Source organism: Nomascus leucogenys, chromosome 14, assembly GCF_006542625.1.
Source record: "Nomascus leucogenys isolate Asia chromosome 14, Asia_NLE_v1, whole genome shotgun sequence".
Taxonomy (NCBI): Eukaryota; Metazoa; Chordata; class Mammalia; order Primates; family Hylobatidae; genus Nomascus; species Nomascus leucogenys.
In genome coordinates, this window is record NC_044394.1 from 36,365,586 (window position 1) to 36,387,821 (window position 22,236).

Sequence of the window (22,236 nt, forward strand, 5' to 3'; positions counted from 1 at the left end):
ATGGTCTTGTGAAATGCAGCATTTGGGCAAGAAAACAGAAATGCCTGTCCTCCCTAGGTCTGTGGGCACAGGCCCGGGGGTGAAGCCCTCGCCAGGGACCCCGTCCTCCTCTACCCAGCGCTTCCCTGACCCCGTTCTGTATCAGTTATTTATTTGAAATTCAGATTTAACTGGGAATTGTGTATTTTCACTTACTAAATCTGGCAACACTACTTCTGGATTATAAATGGGGGAGACTCTGTACCCCGCAATTACCTCCCAGGCTTGGAGAGGAGAAAATGAGAGGTGGGCACAGGCTGTTAGACACATAGGAAAGGCCCCAAGAGCCCTTTGAAGGGGACTGGATGAGAGAGAGTTGAAGCTTGTCAGGGTAGCAGGTGGCCTGCGCTTTCAGGTGATTCTTTTGGCGCAGAGTCTCTGCTAGGCACTCTGGAGGGCAGTTTCACCAGTCAGCAAAAGTTGTCTCTGCTCTATGGGCCTGCCTGGTGAATTGTGCCTGGAGACCTGGCTGCTCAGAGATGAGGCACAGGCAGCAGCAGCTGCAATCCTCAGGCAGCAAGTTCCTCCTCGACTTGGTAGTTGGGTGTGTGAGGTTGGGCAAAGAGACAGAACTATTTGTGTACCGGGAAGAAGGTCTGACACATTAGGTCTGGCATGTGGTCTTGTGGCCTTGCCAAAAAGTCAGACAACCCAAGCAAGAATGAGGACTCCTGCCAGCGCGGCCCATGGCCCTGGCCCCTCGCTGCTCCCTCAGGTGCGGATGCTGAATTGGCACCCAGCCCTCCTGCCTGACCTCTCGGAGGAGGTCTCTGACAGTGTCCAAGTGGAAATAGGCTGTCCAAAGAAAAATGCATTCAAACTATTTCTAGGGGAAAACTAGACCTGGAAGGAACGCTGGTTCTTTAAAGATAAGTAAATGGAAGAAAACCACCATCACCAACGTGGGTCTTTGAAAAATAGCCTGCCACATTATGGAGAGAGTGGAACACACAGTGGGTACAGGAAAACAGATTTTAGAAATCACTAGCATAGGGGGACGAAACAACTCCTAATCTAAATAGAAAAATATAGGAACAAAAGACACAACAAGAAAGCATTAAAAACAGAAACCACAGAAAACGCATAGTAAAAAAAGAACAAAACATCTTAATGTTCCTAATTAATAAAAATGGACTAAACTTCCCCATTAAGTGACAAAGACTCTTAGACTATATCAAAAGTCAAAATTCATTCTGCTGTCTTTAAAAGACACATCTAAAACAATACAACTTAGAATGGCTATAAAATAAAGATTTTGGAAAACAATATTTTAGCAAACAAGGTAAGTGTAAACCAAAGGAAAACAGAATTTAAAGTGAAGAGCAAAGGAAACAAAATAGAGTGTTTTATATAAATAAAAGATGTATATTTCAATGAAAAGACTCTCAAATATTTATGCATAGAATAGTAAAGCTTAGAAATACTTAAAGCAAAAATGGATAAGAATGTATAAACTAATATCTCACACTGATAAAAGCACAAAATGACAGAAATTAAAGTTGCAGTGGGGATTTCATTACACCATTCTCCTTAACTATCAAGCAAACAACAAATACATAAGAAGATAAAAGATCTGAATAACAAGGTAAATGTTTTTTAAGCTACATGAAGTTAAAGTTACAGCTTTAAAATAGAGAATAAAAATAATAAAAAATGGAGAATACATTTTTTCCTGATGCTCAGCGAATACTTACAAAATTTGATCACATATTAGTTTTGTAGTAAGTTACCAAAAGCAGAAATCATACAAGACAGATTATAGTGCAATAAAATGAGAAATTAATAACAAAAGTTTAAACAAAAAGTTCAACCGCTTAGAAATTTAAAAAATATTTTATTGGGACTTCCAGTATGAACATGGCTGCATAAGTCAGCATTTTTCCCCTTTTCTCTTGGAAATCATTCAAACCCACAAAATCCATTTTCAGAAAAGTTGGAAACAAATAGAAGCCACAGACTTCAAAATATATGTAAGGGCTGCTCAAAGACAACTGAAATTGGTTAGAGGCCACTCAGCAGTAAGTGAAGAGAAGATACATGCAGAATGTTGAAAGATCAGAGTGGTAGCAGATCTCAGAAAGCCCTAGCAAAAATATACTTTCTAATGGAAGAATGTTGATAATTATTTAGGACAGATAATGGTTACATAGGGGCTTATTATCTATTCTCTTTACTTTTGTGTGTGTTTGAAAATTTTCATCATAGTTTCAAAATACACTTCCTGAAAGTGAGGTTTCACCATGAAATATAAATGTTACATCCTTTGTTTACAACCATGGATATGGAAACTTTGGAGACAGGTTGAAGCTGATGACAGAAGCCTCTTAGACCTGATTCGATTCAGAGAAGCAGAGGTGGAGCTACACAAGAATTACACAAATCAGCCATATTTGCAGGAAGCAGTCTGTCTCTGTGGTGGGAACAAAATTCAGCTCATTTAGTGAGAAATAATTTTTAAAAATGGTGTAGCCTGAGTTCAAAAATCCTGCAAAAAAGAAAAGAAAATCAAAATGAAAATTATCAATAGAAGAGGACATATACCTACTTGAAAAATTTTGCCAAGGAGCAGATGATATGAAATGCTTTGCTATGAACTTTTTAGAAATGGGGCAGTCAGAATGCAAAGCAAAAATGAAAGTAGTCAAGGGCTGATAAAACGAGTGATAAACTATGAGCCGGCAGGACTCAGGAAAGAAAGAGATGAAAACATGAAGTTGGAAGGAGCACAGGGCAGAATGGCCACATGGAAAACACAACCAAGGGCACAGAGGACAGAAACTATAAAAGTAAGCAAACGAAAATGGAAATAATGAAAAAGTTATAAAAGAACAAAGATAAAGTGACAGATATAGACGTCAGGGAAAGGAAACCTAACATTTGCATAATTGGAGTCTCCGAGGAAGACAACCAAAATAGTAAAAAAAATTACAAAAAAACCCATAATGGTTTAATAAAACCTTATTGAAATGAGAGAATAGTTGAATATACATATCGAAAATGTTCATGGTGTGTCAGGAAAAACTGACAAAGATTGGTCAATCTGAGACATATTCTAATATAATTATTGTACTTTAGAGATAAAGAAATAATTCTTTGGGTAGTCATACCTCCTCCCCACCCCTTGAAAAGAAAAAAGTAATATTAAGTCATTTAAAATAGGAACTAAATCAAAGTGGCTTCCATTTATTCGTAACAGCATTCCATATCCAAAGACAATAACACACTGATACAAGATCATCAAAGAAAAACAGGGTAACCTGAGGATTATATGTTCAGCCAAGCTCCCCTCCAAGCATAAAGGCTACAGATAACCAGTTGTACATATTCAGGAACTGGGGTAATATGATTCCAATGAGCCTGTCTTGAAGGACCTCTTAGGGGATGAACTTCAGCTAACCTGGGAAGTTATCTGGAGAAACCACAACAGAAGAACTGGTTGTAGTTCGAGGCTGCAGTGAGCTATGATTGCACCACTGCACTCTAGCCTGGATAATAGAGCAAGACCTTGTCTCCACAAAAAAAAAAAAAAAAAAAAAGCGAATATGGTCATATTTTACCTTAGAACCAAAATGAAAACAAATGGAAGGGTTAAGGTAATAGGTAAGAATGTAAATATCATATATACTGAAAATGTAGAGATGGTAAAACTGACAAAAATTAGGTGGAGAAGGACAAAAGAGTATGGAATATAGAGTAAGGACAATGATCGCCGTATGATAAAATAAATACAGTGGACAGATATTATTTGAAATTGGTAAGTCACATAATAGGCATAGAAGCAAGATACAAGCAAATAGTACAAAGGTAAATGTTAAGGAAGATGTTGTTGTCTAAAACTGGGTGATAGGGAGAAGGACGGAGATAAAATTGGATTATTTTATTATTGCTACAGTAGGGACCCCATAAATACTATGCCTAAAGACATAGAGGGCTAAGTATTATCAGAATATATAAATGTATAATAATACTAGAACAGAAGCTGAGATCATTACAGCTATCAGAAGAACTGTCATATGCACCACTCCCCTCCTCCCCACACACAGAAAGTGGACCGTGCAAAGATTTAAAAAAAAAACACCTATGAAATGAGGAAATGTGATATAAATACATTACATGACTATATAATTATACAATTAAAACCAAGACCAAACATATCTGTCTTGTCAATACATGTTACATCAGTCACTTACTAATTACAAAATTTAAATCAGATCTCAAAGCAAAATCTAACTCTCAAATGAAAAGATTGATAAAGTTTGAAAATAAGATTAAGAAAATGTGTTCCAGGCAAATGCAAATGAAACGACAGCAGAAGTCATAATCTTAGTATTAGATGAAAGGGTATTCAGGTTCCTAAAATTAAATGAGACACAGGATGACACTTTATAATGCTAAATGGTACAATTCCAAGATATGACACTTATGAGAATATCTATGTGCTAAATAATACAACATCAATACCTAACAAAACACAACTTACAGGAGATATGAGAAGCAATAGAAACACACTGGTTGGTAGGGGGAGATTTAATTCCCTTCTCTCAGTTCATGTCAGATCAAGGAGACAAAAATGTCAGAGGAGGCCAAGTGCGGTGGCTCAAGCCTGTAATCCCAGCACTTTGGGAGGCCGAAGCAGGCGGATCACTTGAGGTCAGGAGTTCAAGACCAGCCTGGTCAACACAGCGAAACTCTGTCTCTACAAAAAACACAAAAATTAGTCGAGCGTGATGGCGTGCGCCTGAAATTCTAGCTACTCAGGAGGCTGAGACAGGAGAATCGCTTGAACCCGGGAGGTGGAAGTTGCAGTGAGCCAAGATGGTGCCACTGCACTCCGGCCTGGGTGACAGAGCAAGATTCCATCTTAAAAATAAAAATAAATAAATAAATAAAAAAAGGTCAGAGGATGTAGAAGGCTTGGCATGATTAGTAACCTGATTTAACCCAGTAGCCTGAAAATAAAGACTACACGTGTGGCACTTTTACTACAATTGACCATGTGACAGGCCATGAAGAAAACTTCAATAAATTTCAGAAAGTGACAATACCACAGACAACATTTTCTGATTGAAATGCAATAAAATTAGAATTTTGTAACAAGATCAAAAGCCCAAAAGGCCTCTTCTACCTGGAAAATTAAAAAACTCTCTATTTTAACAATTCTTGGGTGAAGGAGAAAATTCTAACAGAAATCACAGAACATGTAGGAAACAGTGCTAAAACACTACATATTAAAACTTAATGGTTATAGTTAAAGCAGCATTCGGAGGAAATTTGTGGCTTAAGAAATTATGTTAATTACAAAAACAGAAAACTAATTAAGTATCTAACTCTGGATCAAATAATAAAGATAAAACTGTAATTACAGAATGCCAGGAAAATGAAAATGAAAACATGTATCAAAATAAATGAGGCAATGCCAAGTCATTAGTGAGCAGAGGCAATTTCATATGAGTAAATATTTTCATTATCTGGAAAAAGGGACTAAATAAAGCTTCAATTCAAGAAGTCAGAATAATGATAATGAAAAGCCCTTAAAACAGCAGGACAAAAAAGAGAAAAGAAAAAGGAAAAGCAGAAAAAATTAGAAAAGAGAAAATTATTGAATTGAATTGAAAAAAATCAAATAATTGGCATTTTGATTGGAATGAATCAACTAAAATAGATAACTCTTCAGCTAATCTACTTTAGAGAAGTAGAGAAAACCAAGCCAAGACCCACAATGAAAACAGGGACATAACAGCAGAGATAATTGGGAGTTAGGAATTTTAGAAAAATTCTAAGTATATTTCTATGTTAATAGATTTGAAAAGCTCCTTAAAATGAGATAATGTGAAGGAAAAGAGAAACAGAACTGTCTCAAGAAGCAGCAAAAAATATGAAAGAAACAGGAAAATCATCAAAGAATTACCTTCAAAGAGAGAGCTGGAGCCAGGGAATTATAAAGTGAATTTCCTAAATTTTCAAAGGATAAATAATTCTTCTGCTATATATACTATTTCACAACAGAGAAAATATTAAAATGTAGAAAACCTCAATTTTTACAGAGCTAGAATTACCTTACCACCAAAATCTGATAAAGTTCAGCCATATGTATAAATATCATTTATGACATGAGTATATATGAAAAATCTTAGAGTAATAATAGCAAATGAAATCTAACTCATATTAAAATAGTGTCATGATAACCGAATTTTCTTCATTCCAGGAATATAAAAAGTTCAACGTTAGGAAATCATGAACAGTATTCATCATATCAGTAGGTAACATTAACAAAGATTATTTCAGTTGGTGCTGAAAAGCGTTCAGTAAAGTTTAATATCTATTGATGATTTCTAAGATCAAGTAAAATATTGGAAATAGGAGTTTCCTTCATGTTAAAAAGAGCATCTCTCAAGCCAACAGCCAACATCCAACATCCAACTTCATGACTTCAGAAGGTTTCTTTATTGTAGAAATTGAACCTGTGTTTCTCAAGAATGTTCCTAAGTGCATTTGTCTGGGGAGAGAGTCCACGGCTTATTGACTGTAGATTACGGAAGCGCTCTGTGACTCAATATAGGTTAAGGTACTGAGTGAGACACTAGGGCAGTCCTTTCACAAAGACGAGACAAGATTCACCGTGATCACATTCATGTTATCACTAACATTGGTCCGTATCTTCTAACCATTTCAATGTCAACAAAAAGAAACAGGTCGTTCATTTTAGAAAGGAGAAGACAAAATTATCCCTGTGTCTGACTGACTTGCTTACCACCTGAAGAGAACCAACCAAAAAATTAGTAGAACCATCAGGAGAACCCAGTCAGATGGCAGCAACTATTTAGAAAATCTAGTGGAAGAAAGATTCACATTCATAATACCAACAAAAAAAGCTTCATGAGGAATAAACTCAACAATAAACACATAGACTCTGTATGAAGATGCCTATAAATAGTAAAAGTCTTGTGTAAGTTGAGAATCAGATCATGTTCCTGTATTAAAATGTTAGTACCATAGTGATACCAATTCCCCTGTTGAAAATTAGTTTTCAGTTTAATGCAAGCCTAACAAAAATTCCAAAGAAACATTTTGTTGAGAATGGAACTTAATGTTTTAAAATTTCATCTGGAAGAACATCAGGTAACGAAACAGGTTATGAAGCCACAGTGATTAAAACATGGTATTGGTGAAAAAAACGCACAGATCAATGGAACAGAGAAGAGATCACAAACAAACAAAAGGAGGCGTGAGCATTTGGCATATGACACAAGTCATGGGAAAGGGAGAAGAAGTTTAAACAAATATGATGCTTAGATAATTGCCTAACCATTTAGCAAAAAATAGATTCTTGCCTCACGCTGGGTACCAAATTGAATTGAGTGTTGAATAATCTTGCTATGAAGACATTGTAAGTATAATTTGAGAGGGAGACACTATAAAGAAAAAGATCTTTAGATGAGATGATCTAGAAATTTCTGGTATGGCTAAAATGCAAATCAAAACCACAATGAGATACCATCTCACATCAGTTAGAATGGCGATCATTAAAAAGTCAGGAAACAACAGGTGCTGGAGAGGATGTGGAGAAATAGGAACACCTTTACACTGTTGGTGGGACTGTAAACTAGTTCAACCATTGTGGAAGTCAGTGTGGCGATTCCTCAGGGATCTAGAACTAGAAATACCATTTGACCCAGCCATCCCATTACTGGGTATATACCCAAAGGATTATAAAACATGCTGCTATAAAGACACATGCACACGTATGTTTATTGTGGCACTATTCACAATAGCAAAGACTTGGAACCAAGCCAAAAGTCCAACAATGATAGACTGGATTAAGAAAATGTGGCACATATACACCATGGAATACTATGCAGACATAAAAAATGACGAGTTCATGTCCTTTTTAGGGACATGGATGAAACTGGAAACCATCATTCTCAGCAAACTATTGCAAGGACAAAAAACCAAACACCGCATGTTCTCACTCATAGGTGGGAATTGAACAATGAGAACACTTGGACACAGGAAGGGGAACATCACACACCGGGGCCTGTTGTGGGGTGGGGGAATGGGGGAGGGGATAGCATTAGGAGACATACCTAATGTTAAATGAAGAGTTAATGGGTGCAGCACACCAACATGGCACATGTATACATATGTAACAGACCTGCATGTTGGGCACATGTACCCTAAAACTTAAAGTATAATAAAAAAATAAAATTAAAAAAATAATAAAAAAAAAAATTTCTGGTATGGCTAAAAAATTGTAAATATAAACAAGATGATCAAACATAACCATAAATATAACATAAACACAAACATAAACATACCATAAATAAAAATATCATAAATATAAAAATAACTGAAAGGCAAGTGACAGACTGGGACAAACATTTGATAGACCAAAGTTTAATATCCTTTATATACCAAGAAGTCTCTCAAATCACCACAGAACAGAAAACAAACACCAACAGATGGAAAATGTACAAATGACAAGGATGAGCAGAAGAAATACAAATGGCTGATAAACCCATGCAAGTTTCTCTATTATTATTATCTCTATTAAATAAATGCAATTTAAAATTCAGCATACCATCTTCCATCTATCAAATTAACAAAGTTAAAAAGGGGTGAAAGTGTACAGTGATGGCGAAAGGCTGGGAGTGTGGGCACATTTGAACACTGTAGATAGGAGTATATAAATCCATACAATTTTTCCAGAGAGCAATTTGTGCACATCAGAGGTCTTAAAATGTGCATGCTCCTTGTCCAGGAATTCTTTTTCTGGGAGCTTATAATAAAGATAATTTAAACAAGTGCACAAAACACTTGGATAGGAGTTTTTAAAACTCCTATACCCTAGAAGTGGTTTTAAAAAATAATGTTGATGGCTGGGTCTGGTGTCTCATGCCAGTAATCCCTGCACTTTGGGAGGCCGAGGTGGGAGGATTGTTTGAGGCCAGGAGTTGGAGACCAGCCTAGGCAACATAGTGAGACTCCGTCTCTACAGAAAATAAAATAATAATATTGAAATACTGCAAAACTAAATGTTCGTCATATCTTGTGATACATTTATAAAATTGAATATCATATTGCCATTAGGAAGGAAGAGTTTTATGGAAGTATATTTTTTGACCTTGCAAAGATTTTCATGGTACATCATTAGGTTAAAAAACAAGTTACAGGCCAGGCACAGTGGCTCATACCTGTAATCCTAGCACTTTGGGAGGATGAAGTGGGAGGATTGCTTGAGTTCAGGAGTTTGAGACCAACCTGGGCAACATGGCCAGAACTCATCTCTACAAAAATAAAATAAAATAAAAAATACAAAAATTAGCTCATTGTGGTGGCACGCCTGTACTCCCAGCTACAGGAGGCTAAGGTGGGAGGATCATTTGAGCCCAGGAGGTCAAGGCTGCAGTGAGCCATGATTGCACCACTGCACTCCACCCTGGGTGACAGATGAGACTTCTCCCCTCACTTGCGCCCCCCCCATCCACAAAACAAGTTATAGGTTTATATCTTGTGAGTCCATAATTTTGGTTAAAAAATTATATATATAAAGAAAATATTCAAAAGGACATATACCAAACGCTTATCAAATAACTAGTTATTTTTGAGAATTAGAATTTAAGACAATATTAATTTTTAAAAATATTTGCTTATATTTTTCTAAATTTTAATAATGAACCTGTATCCCTTGCATAATTAAGTATTTATTAGAAAAGATAGAACTTGACCTTCAAGGAAGAGACAGAATTTGAGCTGGGCCTAAGTGAGAAATAATATTTAGAAAGATGATTTCAGATATGATGAATTTAGCATGTATGTTAACCTGTTTAATGTTACTGTTTATTAGGTACATTTTATCAGCATAATAAAAAACAGCTTGGTGCTTTATTAAATCCTAAGCAATTCTAAAGCACTGCTTTAACAAATAATAATCATTGGCTGTTTGAGAAGAGACAAGTAAATCAATTGAGCTAACAAGTTTAAAGTGATGCTCCAAAGATACACTTGGATTGATATTTGATACCATTGTCATTGGATATCCTGTATGTGAACATTTTTGCTTGAAATGCTGACCTGTTAATTTTCCAGACATCTATCACAGTCTTCAAATAAAATGTCAGTCCACCCTTTGCTCATTCATAATCTTGTTCTTTTAAAAAATGTACTGCCCATGTCTCTGATGACTCTTAGGTACTTAAAATATTTGATTGACCAGAAAACCCTATTCCCTAATGGAGCTGAACAAATATCTTTCCTTTTGCTCCCTTCCCCTGGAATTTTCTGTCCATCTCCTCCTCTGTTCCTTCCTGGCTCCCTCTGTGACCTCTCCACCTCTCCAACCCTGCTCTCTTCTTTGCCTTCTTTCCTTTATTTTGTTTTTGGTCACCTTCCCTCCTTTTCTTCTTCTCTCTTCCTTCTCTCTCTTTATTCACTCTCACACTGTCATGTTTCCCCTCCTTCTCTTGTTTCCTTTCCTTTGCTGTTGTTCTACTTTCTTTCTGTCTCTTGTCCCCTCCTCTAATCCCCATGTGTGGCAGGTCTATGACACACAGCTGGAGAATGTGGAGGCCTTTGACGGCCTGTCTGACTTTTGTAACACCTTCAAGCTGTACCGGGGCAAGACGCAGGAGGAGACAGAAGATCCATCTGTCATTGGCGAATTTAAGGTAAATCCTCGAAGACATGTCCCTAACCCAGGTGGGCCTAAGACTATGGTGTTGGAGCAATAAGTGAAGGGGAGGGGTTGTACCTACACTGATGACCCTGGTGCTGATGTTGGTGACCACGTGGGTAATGGGGGTAGTGATGGTGATGCCGCTGAGGCAGAATCTGACTGGTGATGGGATGGTGTTGGGCTTGGTGATCTCAGTGGTGGTGACTCTGGTAGAGATGAGAGTGGTGGTCGTGATGGTGATTGTGTCGGTGACAATTGTATTTGTTTTTAGTCTGTTTTCACGCTGCTGATAAAGACACACTCAAGACTGGGAAGAAAAAGAGGTTTAATTGACCTTAGAGTTCCACATGGCTGGCAAGGCCTCAGAATCATGGCGGGAGGCGAAAGGCAGTTCTTATATGGTGGCAGCAAGAGAAAATGAAGGAAGAAGCAAAAGCAGAATCCCCTGATAAACCCATCAGATCTTGTGAGACTTATTCACCACCAGAGAATAGCATGGGAAAGACTGGCCCCCATGATTCAATTACCTCCTCCTGGGTCCCTCCCCCAACATGTGGGAATTCTGGGAGATACAAATCAAGTTGAGATTTGCATGGGAATGCAGCCAAACCATATCATTCTGCCCCTGGCCCCTCCAAATCTCATGTTCTCACATTTCAAAACCAATTATGCCTTCCTTAGAGTCCCCCGAAGTTAACTCATTTCAGCATTAACCCAAAAGTCCACAGTCCAAAGTCTCATCTGAGACAAGGCAAGTCCCTTCCACCTATGAGCCTGTAATATCAAAAGTAAGCTAGTTACTTCCTAGATACAATGAGGGTGCAGGTATTAGGTAAATACAGCCATTCCAAATGGGAGAAATTGGCCAAAACCAAAAGGTTACAGGGCTCATGCAAGTCTGAAATCCAGTGGGACAGTCAAATTTTAAAGCTCCAAAATGATCTCCTTTGACTCCAGGTCTCACATCTAGGTCATGCTGATGCAAAAGATAGGTTCCCATGGTCTTGGGCACCTCTGCCCCTGTGGCTTTGCAGGGTACAGCCTCCCTCCTGGCTGCTTTCACGGGCTGGCGTTGAGTGTCTGAGGCTTTTCCAGGTTCATGGGACAAGCTGTTGGTGGATCTACCATTCTAGGGTCTGGAGGAAGGTGGCCCTCTTCTCACAGCTCTACTAGGCAGTGCCCCAGATGTGGGGCATCAGAGACCCCACATTTCCCTTCTGCATTGCCCTAGCAGAGGTTCTCCATAAGGGCCCCACCCCTGCAGCAAACTTTTGCCTGGGCATCCAGGTGTTTCCATACATCTTCTGAAATCTGGGCGGAGGTTCCCAAACCTCAGTTCTTGACTTCCGTGCACCCACAGGCTCAATACCACTTGAAAGCTGCCAAGGCTTGGGGATTCCACCCTCTGAAGCCACAGCTCAAGCTGTACATTGGCCCCTTTCAGCCATGGTTGGAGCAGCTGGGACACAGGGCACCAAGTCCCTGGGCTGCACATAGCACAGGGACCCCGGGCCTGGCCCACAAAACCACTTTTTCCTCCTGGGCTTCTGGGCCTGTGATGGGAGGGGCTGCTGTGAAGATCTCTGACATGGCCTGGAGACATTTTCCCCATGGTCTTGGGGATTAACATCAGGCTCCTTGCTACTTATGCAAGTTTCTGCAGCTGGCTTAAATTTCTTCTCAAAAAATGGGTTTTTCTTTTCTTCTGCATCATCAGGCTGCAAATTTTCTGAACTTTTACGCTCTGTTTCCCTTTTAAAACAGAATACTTTTAACAGCACCCAAGTCAATTTTTGAATGCTTTGCTGCTTAGAAATTTCTTCTGCCAGATACCCTAAATCATCCCTCTCCAGTTCAAAGTTCCACAAATTTCTAGGGCAGAGGCAAAATGCCACCAGTCTCTTTGCTAAAACATAAGAAAAGTCACCTTTGCTCCAGTTCCCAACAAGTTCCCCATCTCTATCTGAGACCAACTCAGCCTGGATTTTATTGTCCGTATTGCTATCAGCATTTTGGGCAAAGCCATTCAACAAGTCTCTAGGAAGTTCCATAGTTTTCCACATTTTCCCATCTTCTTCTGAGCCCTCCAAATTGTTCCAACTTCTGCCTGTTAGCCAGTTCCAAAGTCGCTTCCACATTTTTGGGTATCTTTTCAGCAACACCCCACTCCTGGTACCAATTTACTGTATTAGTCTGTTTTCACACTGCTGATGAAGACATACCCAAGACTGGGAAGAAAAAGAAGTTTACTTGAACTTACAGTTCCACATGGCTGTCAAGGCCTCAGAATCATGGCAGGAGGTGAAAGGCGGTTCTTACACGGTGGTGGCAAGAGAAAATAAGGAGGAAGCAAAAGCAGAAACACCTGATAAACCCATCAGATCTCATGATACTTATTTACTATCATGAGAATAGCACGGGAAAGACTGGCCCCCATGATTCAATTATCTCCTCCTGGGTCCCTCCCACAATATGTGGGAATTCTGGGAGATACAATTCAAGTTGAGATTTGGGTGGGGACACAGCCAAACCATATCAACAATGATGATAAAAATGAAAATTAACCCTTCCTTCTTTTCAGGGCCTCTTCAAAATTTATCCTCTCCCAGAAGACCCAGCCATCCCTATGCCCCCAAGACAGTTCCACCAGCTGGCCGCCCAGGGACCCCAGGAGTGCTTGGTCCGTATCTACATTGTCCGAGCATTTGGCCTGCAGCCCAAGGACCCCAATGGGAAGGTAACTTTCCTAGAGCTCTCACCTCCCCCAGAGTAGCAGGCTCAGGTACAAGTGGCCTATAGAACCTGCTCACAAACTCCGCCTCAGGGAGTTCATAGTAGGTTGGGAAACAGACAAACACACAAAACCGAGAGGTGCCTGGATGGAGTTGTGTTAAGGACCAAGTGCTCTAGAAGGTCAGGGAAGGCCAATGTCAGTACAGGACTTTGGGAAAATGGGGAAGGCTTCCTGGAAGGAACAGGACTCTTAGGATAGATGAGATTTTGATAGGCTGGGAGGGAGAAGAAAATAGTGTTTTAAGAGGGGCCAAAAGCATAGGCAAAGGTTTGAAAGAAAATTGCTTAATGTGTGTCTAGAACAAGAATAAAGCATAAAGATAAGTAAGGCTGAAGGTATAGGTTGGGACTCTCAGTGGTGAATGGGGAGGAGTGATGGGGGAGAGGAGCAGGGTTAGTGACTGCTATGCCTAGTCACGGCAGAGCCCCAGGCAAAAGGGAATGCTGGTAACACTCACCCTGTCTTTATTTAAAATTTTGATATTTTGTTCATCATGGACTATTGACATTGATTTTAATTTTTAAAATATTTCATTAAAATACTGTTTATCTTAATAACTATTTTGGCCCTTCCTTACATTTTGTGCCCAAGTGCCTGAGGTGTCTCCCCCTAGTCATTGCCTGAGATAGAGAGGGGAGATTTGAAGGAGGAAAGGAGTCTGGAGTAATGGGGAGATGCCAGAGGTGGGAGGCAGAGTAATGTTGGGAAGAGAAAGAAAGAGGAAAGAAGAGAGGCAGGGGTGGGGCCTGATTTGCCTTTACAGGCATGAGGCTAGGGTCCCCTCTTGTCTCCTGAGGCAGGTTTAGGCCCAGCATCTGTCCTTCAGGTGGTGGGTGGAGGCCTGGTATCCCACCCTGTAGCCTCACCTTTCAAGGGACAGAATGGAGCAGTTCTCAGCCTAGGCACCACTGACGGCCTCCAAGGGTGGTCATGGCTGGCGGATTGGTTTATATGCTTGAAGCCTTCCTGATGCCAGACTAACCCTGGGCACTCTGCAGCCCCAGCTGCTGGGCCGCTGGCTGAGGGGTGCTGCTGCTTCCAGGAAGCATGGGGGGAGACCTCCCTGGGCTAGCCTAGGCTGACATAGGCTGACTGCCCCTCTCCCTTTCCATATGCTTAAGCAGAGGTCACAGAGAGGACCCCAGCCTGGCCTCATCATGTGTGTGATGCAGACTGTTGTGTTTCTGATAAGGGCCTGGCCTCTCCCAATGGAGCAGTAGATTGGGAGTGTGAAGGACTCAGGTGCCCCATTCCCATGGCTGGAGCCAAGACCAGAAGCCTATGTCAGGGGCCAAGTGGAGTGGTGTGGTGTGTGGGAGGGGGCCCTGTCCTGGCAGGACACAGCCCACATCTCAACTTCCTGATGGCTGCTCCCTCATCCCATCCAGAGGCAAGGCACTCACGAAGCCCCAAAGACAGGTTGGGAAAGTGTTTTCACAGAAGTGTTTTGTCTCCTCCTCCAGTGTGATCCTTACATCAAGATCTCCATAGGGAAGAAATCAGTGAGTGACCAGGATAACTACATCCCCTGCACGCTGGAGCCTGTATTTGGAAAGTAAATTGGGGCATCTTGGGTCTTGGGGTGGAGGAGCCAGACAGGATAACCCACAGTCTAGTGGGGGAGATGTGACTGGCACTGTGAAGTCCGTATCTCTTGGAGCAGAACTGTATTCCTTAAATCTTGCGTGTCTATGGGGGCATAGCATCAGCTAGCCCTTCTTTAGCTGCTAAAGACTTGATCCCAACAGAAGCTCCTAGTTAAACACTAAACAATTACCTCTAAGATCAGAAATCTACATGACTTGAGCTCAGGAGTTTGAGACCAGTCTGGGCAACATAGCAAGACCCCATCTCTACAAAAAAAAAACTTAGCCAGGCATGGTAATGCATGCCTGTGGTTCCAGATACTTGGGAGGCTGAGGTGGGAGGATCCCTTGAGCCTAGGAGTTTGAGCTTACAGTGATCTGTGATCAAACTACTGCACTCCAGCCTGGGTGACAGAGCAAAACCCTGTCTCAAAAAAAAAAAAAAAAAAAGAAAAGAAAGAAAAAGTAGAAATCTGTATGTAAGCTCAGAAGATGCATTTGCTAATTCTTTTTTTTTTTAAGATAAACTTTTACTTTGGAATAATTTTAGATTTACTAAACAGTTACAGAGATAGTGCATAATTTCCACATACCCCTTACTCAATTTCCCCCACTGGTAACATCTTACCTAACCACGGGACATTTGTCAAAATGAAGAAATCATCATTGGTGCATTACGATTAACCAAACTAGACTTTTTTTTTTTTTAAAGGATTTCGTCAGTTTTCCCACTAATATCCTTTTACTAATGTCTCAGGATCCAATCTGTTATACGACATTGCATTTAGTAATTAATTCTCTGTAAGTGTCCCACATGTGTCTGTAGCAAGAGCTAGAGGAAGAATGTAGACCCAAGATAGTAAAATGATTCCTGAAATCTAAGAACAAGGAAAGGAAGAATCAATGCCCATTGCATGGGAGTAATCCCTAGGCATCCTGAATTGCTGTTTGGATGTATGTGTATGTGTATTTGTATATGTATGCATGTATGTGCTTGTGTGTGTACTTGTGTGTGTGTATGTGTGTTTGTGTCTGTGTGTCTATGTGTGTGGTGTGTGTATATGTGCATTTGTGTGTATGTGTGTGTAGGTGTGGGTATGTGTGTGTGTGTCCATCATGTATGTGTGTGTATGTGTGTGTACGTGAGTATGTATGTGTGTATGTGTGTGTATATGTGTGCACGTATGTGCATGTGTGTGTCTGTGTGCATATTTGTGTGTGTGTGTATGTCTGTGTCCATGTGTCTGCATATGTGTGTGGTGTGTGTATATGTGTGTATGTATACGTGTGTGTGTGTGTGTGTGTGTGTGTGTGTGTGGTGTAGGGAAGGAGGGGCCCTGTCTTCCTCCCTTCCTGGTCCAGTGTTTCTCCCTTCCTGCTCTGGCTGGCCTCTGAGGTTCTGACTCCTGCAGTGTCTGGGCTGGGGAGAGGGCCCGTCTCATGTGCCCACCACCGCTGTCATCCGGGTACTCTCTGGACCACAGATGTTGAAAGCCGACTTATTCTCCTGTGGGTGCTTCCCAGAGGTTCCTCAGAGAGCCCCCCGTGAGCCCTCCCACTGTATTTTCTGGGATATGGCAGATGCTGCGTCCCTTTAGCTGCTGTCCCCAGCCCCTGGTTCTCAGATGGTCCACTCCGCAATCTCTCGCTGCTGCAACCCTCTGGGGGTCTCACAGGGCAGGATTCAGAGCAGTTCCAGTCTAGCCTCATGGTGGTCTCTTCTCCTCCCAGGAAGTCCTTGCGTTCCTTGCCCAGGCATGGGCCAGAGTGCAGCTCCTCCCAAATGTGGCCCCTGCCCTCCTCCTCCATGCCACAAGTTGCTTAAGTTTCCCTGAGCATGCACTAGGTGCCAGGCTTGTGTCTCCCACCTGCAGGGAGCTCATTTTAGGGGGAGAAGGGAGAATACCTCTCCCTTTGATACCCATGGTAGATGGAGGTCTCAGATACAGCAAGAGCTCTCGCCAAAGAAATCTTTTCACAAATTCTCCCTCCATCCCATCCCAGAAGTGGGTGTGAAGAGTCCAGAAAGCAGGTCCCAGGCCTGGAGTTTCCAGTCATCGGTAAATTCCAAAGCTCTGGCCCCTTGCTCTGGAGTACCAGTCGTCGGTAAATTGGAGTCCCCCAATTTACCAGGAGTCCTCTCTGGACTGGAGGTACCAGTCGTCGGTAAATTCCAAAGCTCTGGCCCCTGGCTCTGGAGTTTCACATCTCTTGCATCTGTTGTCTCCTGGTGTCACGGTCAAAGCTTCGGTTTTAATGTGCATTACCAATTCATTCTTTCGGTCTGTAGTCCATCAGGCAGGCACTTGCCTTATGCCCAGCACAGTTTATTTGGGAAAGTCCTGTCCCCCCTCCCCCTACACACACACTCAGGCCCAGTACAGCAGTGCTGTGGGTGGTTGGGCCTGTAAGAGCTGTAGGGGGCCCAAGGAAGGAAGATTCCCTGGGGTAGTTTTGAGCTCTTGTCCTGCCCTGCCTGTCTGTCCCTTGGATGCACCGTGTTGGCTGACATCGGGAATCTGCCTCTCCTGCAGGATGTTCGAGCTGACCTGCACTCTGCCTCTGGAGAAGGACCTGAAGATCACTCTCTATGACTATGACCTCCTCTCCAAGGACGAAAAGATCGGTGAGACGGTCATCGACCTGGAGAACAGGCTGCTGTCCAAGTTTGGGGCTCGCTGTGGACTCCCACAGACCTACTGTGTGTACGTGGATGGGGGCTGGCTGGCTGCTTCTCTGACAACACACCACCCCTGTCTTCTCTGACAACACACCACCACTGAGCACTTACTGTGTGCCAGCCCCGGGCTTAGCACTTCCTAGGCATTCTCTCATTGAGTCCCGTGGGAGTCTTATCCCCACTCCACAGATGAAGAAACTGAGGCCCAGAGATGTTATTGCTTGTAAGTGGTGGAATTAGGATTTGAACCAAGAACCTGGCTCATCACATTGTTAGAATCCAGTTATCTGTAATGCACGTATAAGGCCTAGAGAGGGCTAGGTACCTGGAAAGGGAGAGAGGGAAGGAAGGCAGGAAAGAAGCAGGGAAAATAGATGGGAGGACATGTGTGCTGCAACTGGGCCCAAAGGGGAATTTTGTGATGGTTTATGTCAGGGGAATGCATGTGAGGACTGCACCCCTCTTCCCACCATCTCGAGTCTTCTCTGGGTCTGATTCTCTAACTCTGGAAATTGAAAACATTTAAGTTGCAATTCCATACTTAAACGAGTCCTTTTCTCTCTGAGCCTCCATTTCTCCATTTGTAAAATGGGGATGCCCAGTCATGGTGAGCGATCAGATGGGACACCCACTTTAAAAGAAAGGGGTGGGCAATGCCGTGCATGGGGGTACACCAGTCCCTGCATGCCCCTCTGCCCTCATGAGTGTCCTTGAAGCATCTCATCTATGTCTTGTGCTTGCTCCTCAGCTCTGGACCGAACCAGTGGCGGGACCAGCTCCGCCCCTCCCAGCTCCTCCACCTCTTCTGCCAGCAGCGTAGAGTCAAGGCACCTGTGTATCGGACAGACCATGTAATGTTTCAGGATAAAGAATACTCCATTGAAGAGATAGGTGAGCTGCCACATGACCCCAAACCATGGTGGGCTCTCGCTGTATCCCTCCCTCTGTCATAAGACACTCTGCTGCCATAAAAGACCCAAGCGGACATAACCCACATCAGCGGGCTGTGGGCATGGGTCTCTCCAGGGCAGCACAGATGGGCTCCACTTGCACTTGGTACTTTGAGGATCAGTACTGACCTGTGATGCCACTGTGAAAATTAGAGGTCAGGGCACGGCCAGGGTCAGAGTGCAGTCCAAGGCCAGGTTGGGGCCCATCTGAGGGCAAGATCAGAGGTGAGTCTGAAGCCAGTATCAGGGTCAGAGTTAGGCTCAGTCTCTTTCTGGCATTGGCTGGTCTGACTGGTTGGAGTTTAGGGTACAGTCCACTTCTCAGAAACAGTTTTCTACTTGAATTGCACCAGCCTGGCAGCTTGACCCTGATGGTACCTTCCAAGCTGCCCACTCACAGCCCTTGCATCTAAAGGATCCCAAGGCAGGCAGGTCTTGTAGTGCCCCCACCCTGCCCTGGGTCCTGCCCAGCACTCCTGGCTGAGAATCCCACCACGTGCTCTCCGTGTGTCTGAGATGCCCGCAGGCCTGCATCACCCACTCAGAGCAGCTCAGACTCCCCAGAGGTGTTTACAGGCCCAGCTGGCCCCTCGCCTCCTGGTTGCTTCAGAGATGTTTGATGTCAGAGCTGGTGCCAAGGTTATAAAAGGGAAATGATGGCTTTGATGCCCCCATCCCCCACCCCCTCCTCCTTCTCATTCTGTTTTCCTGACTCTCCCAGGTCATGGCTGAGCCAGGCTCGGCCATAAGGCGCCCCCCGCCCCACCCCCCCTTCATTCCGTTTTCCCATAGAATGTGCATCTGTTTTCGGGGGAGTCTCATTTCCTTCTACGAGTCTGTGAGCAACTTTAGCACAGGGCCATGGCTCATGGTCATAAAGTCATAGGAAACAAAAGCCAGAAAACTAGAGATGGTGAGGCCCAGCATCTGCCTGCTTTTACAGATGAGGCTGGTAAGACCAAGAGTGGTGAATGACCTGCACAATGTCACCCAACCAGCTAGAGGCAGAGCCAGGTTCCTGGCCCTGTGTGCCTTCTGAGGTGCATGCCTCTTCCTCTGAGGCCCCTACGGAAATGGTCAGGGTAGGTCTGATGGGTGAACACATGTGTGTATATATATAGGTGTGCATGAGCACACCTGGGTACATGTACAGATGTGTGTGTCCACCATCAGCTCCCCAAGCCAAGGCCTTTGAGATAGTGGGCTCCAAGTTCATGTTGTTGGATGGTCAGCCACGCTTCTCTGGGTCAGGAATACCCCATATCTTCTCCCCACCTGTAGCACCAGTTTTTGACCCATCCCCTAGCAGGGAGGAGCTGTACCTGGGACGCACCTGGGGGCAGGAAGGGATGTTCATGCCTAGTCACACACCTTTCCTAAGTGAGCATGTGATCTCAGCTGCCCTGCTGCTAGTTGTGTGGCTTCTCTGTGCCTCAAATTTCTCATCTATAAAATGGGGATAATAACAGCACTCAGCTTCTAGGATCCTCATGAAGATTAAATATGTTAATAACTTGAAGAATAGTGCCTGGCACGTGGTTCCTGCTCTAGAAGTGTTTGCTGTTACTGCTATTATTTTAGCTATTGCTACTAATAGAACAACTTACATGAACGAGAGCATAATACTAACAGCACTAAGATGCCAGATCTAGGGATAAAGGTTGCTGAGGCTTAGAGTTGGGAGCAGTCAGGGAGGGCTTCCTGGAAGAAGTGGGCTTTGGAGACAGGAGGATTTGTATGGTGGAAAATAGGAAGAAAAACTTTATAGAACAGGCTTGGTAGAAATGATGGCCATGGGGAATCTGGATTTTAAGCCTGGAGCTAGTGGACAGCAAGATTTCCCCTATCGAAAGTGAGACATGAGGACCAGAACAAGTGCATCTGTGCTGGGGGTGAGGCTGCGGGGGTTCGGGGCTTCTTATGACTCTCAGGCAGCCCTGCTCAGCCTGTTCACTGGGCAGGCCCATTATCTCTCGCTTCCCCAGCTCCTGCAACTTTTTTTGTCTTCTCTCTGGGGCAGAAGCTGGCAGGATCCCGAACCCACACCTGGGCCCAGTGGAGGAGCGTCTGGCTCTGCACGTGCTTCAGCAGCAGGGCCTGGTCCCAGAGCACGTGGAGTCACGGCCCCTCTACAGCCCCCTGCAGCCAGACATCGAGCAGGTAGGACCTTGACCCTTGGGCCCCAGAGTCCTTGAACTCCAGATAGCCCCAACCCCAGGGACAACGTGGATATCCCAGAGGAGCCAGTGGGTCCCTTGAGATTTGGTCAATCCCTCCTTGACCCATTTCTTCACAGTCTGAGTGCGGCCATGGTTGGCCTGGGAGGGGATCTTTAGGGCCTGGCTTCCCCTGGCTGCCTCCATCCCTCAGGGTCTGCGAAACGAGTCTGAGCTTCCCCCTTCACCCCTATAGGCCTGGCCTCCGACCTCTCCTTGTCATCCTGAAGCCTCTGTGTTTCAGCCTGACTTCAGGATGCCCCCATCCAACCGCTATCTGTCAGTGACTCAGTCTCAGATGCCTGGCCTTGTGCTGGGCTGCTGTGGGGTATGCAGCCAAGGTGGCCCTGGCATCCTATGACCAAATGACAAAGCCACCCACAGAGAACAGTCCTCAGTGGGAGGGGAATCCTCTCACACTGAAGGGTGGGGACCACAGAGACAGCAGCCTTGGGATGGTGACAGGGAGGGCTTCCTGGAAGAGGTGAGCTCAGAGCTGGGTTTTGGAAGAGGAGAAGGGGAGACAAGGTTATAGGCAAAGAGAAAGGCCAAAGCGAGGCATGAGGATGCCTTTGTGAATGCCAGAGGACGTTACCTCTGTTGTTTGGAACTGAGCTCTCTCTCCACCTAGGTGGTTTGGCTACCGGCCTCCCAAAAGTGGCACAATGGGTGTGGAAACTTTGTCTCTTTCATCTTCTAGTTCTGTGACCCTGCAGAAGTGGCTTAATCGAATTACTTCAATCCCTGCTCCTTCTGCTCTAAGATGAGACAAATTCACACCTCGCTTGCAGAGAGGGAGGAGGATAAGGGGTGGGCAGGGAGAGCGATGTCCTGCCATGGAAGCCTTCTGAGCCCTCCATAACTGAATGGTGCTCTCTGACACGCCACGACCGTGCACATGCCATTCCCCTAGCTGCCAAGACTCAGCTCAGCCACCACCATCTCTGAGAAGCCCGCCCTGACCCTTGACCCCCAGGCACAGGCCCAAGTCAGAGGCCTGTGGGGCAGTGGTCACCTCTGCAGTTGACCCTGTAGTCCCCTGTTTAGGGCAGTGAGGCTTTCTCTGGAAGGGCCTGGGTTTCTCTGTTCTGTGTCCTCGGCGTCTGGCCCAGAGCAGGTGCTTGGTAACAGTTGGTTAAATGACAAGGCTGGGGAGAGAATGGACCCTGTCTCCGCAGGGGAAGCTGCAGATGTGGGTCGACCTGTTTCCGAAGGCCCTGGGGCGGCCTGGACCTCCCTTCAACATCACCCCACGGAGAGCCAGAAGGTGACTTGCCCAGCCACAGGCTCTGAGCTGGA

At 43.8% G+C, this 22,236-nt stretch overlaps 1 protein-coding gene across 7 annotated transcripts in view; it reads left to right on the top strand.

Annotated features, from left to right (window-relative positions):
- Window positions 1–22,236, top strand: part of DYSF (dysferlin) — a 229,721-nt gene that overhangs the window by 189,651 nt on the left and 17,834 nt on the right. For all 7 annotated transcript variants that reach the window (XM_030827268.1, XM_030827272.1, XM_030827270.1 and 4 more), the window contains 7 exons: window positions 10,575–10,703; window positions 13,293–13,448; window positions 14,969–15,060; window positions 17,626–17,796; window positions 18,520–18,662; window positions 20,742–20,881; window positions 22,116–22,204. In XM_030827268.1, coding sequence (XP_030683128.1) covers window positions 10,575–10,703; window positions 13,293–13,448; window positions 14,969–15,060; window positions 17,626–17,796; window positions 18,520–18,662; window positions 20,742–20,881; window positions 22,116–22,204 — 920 coding nt within the window. The remainder of the gene's footprint in view (window positions 1–10,574; window positions 10,704–13,292; window positions 13,449–14,968; window positions 15,061–17,625; window positions 17,797–18,519; window positions 18,663–20,741; window positions 20,882–22,115; window positions 22,205–22,236) is intronic.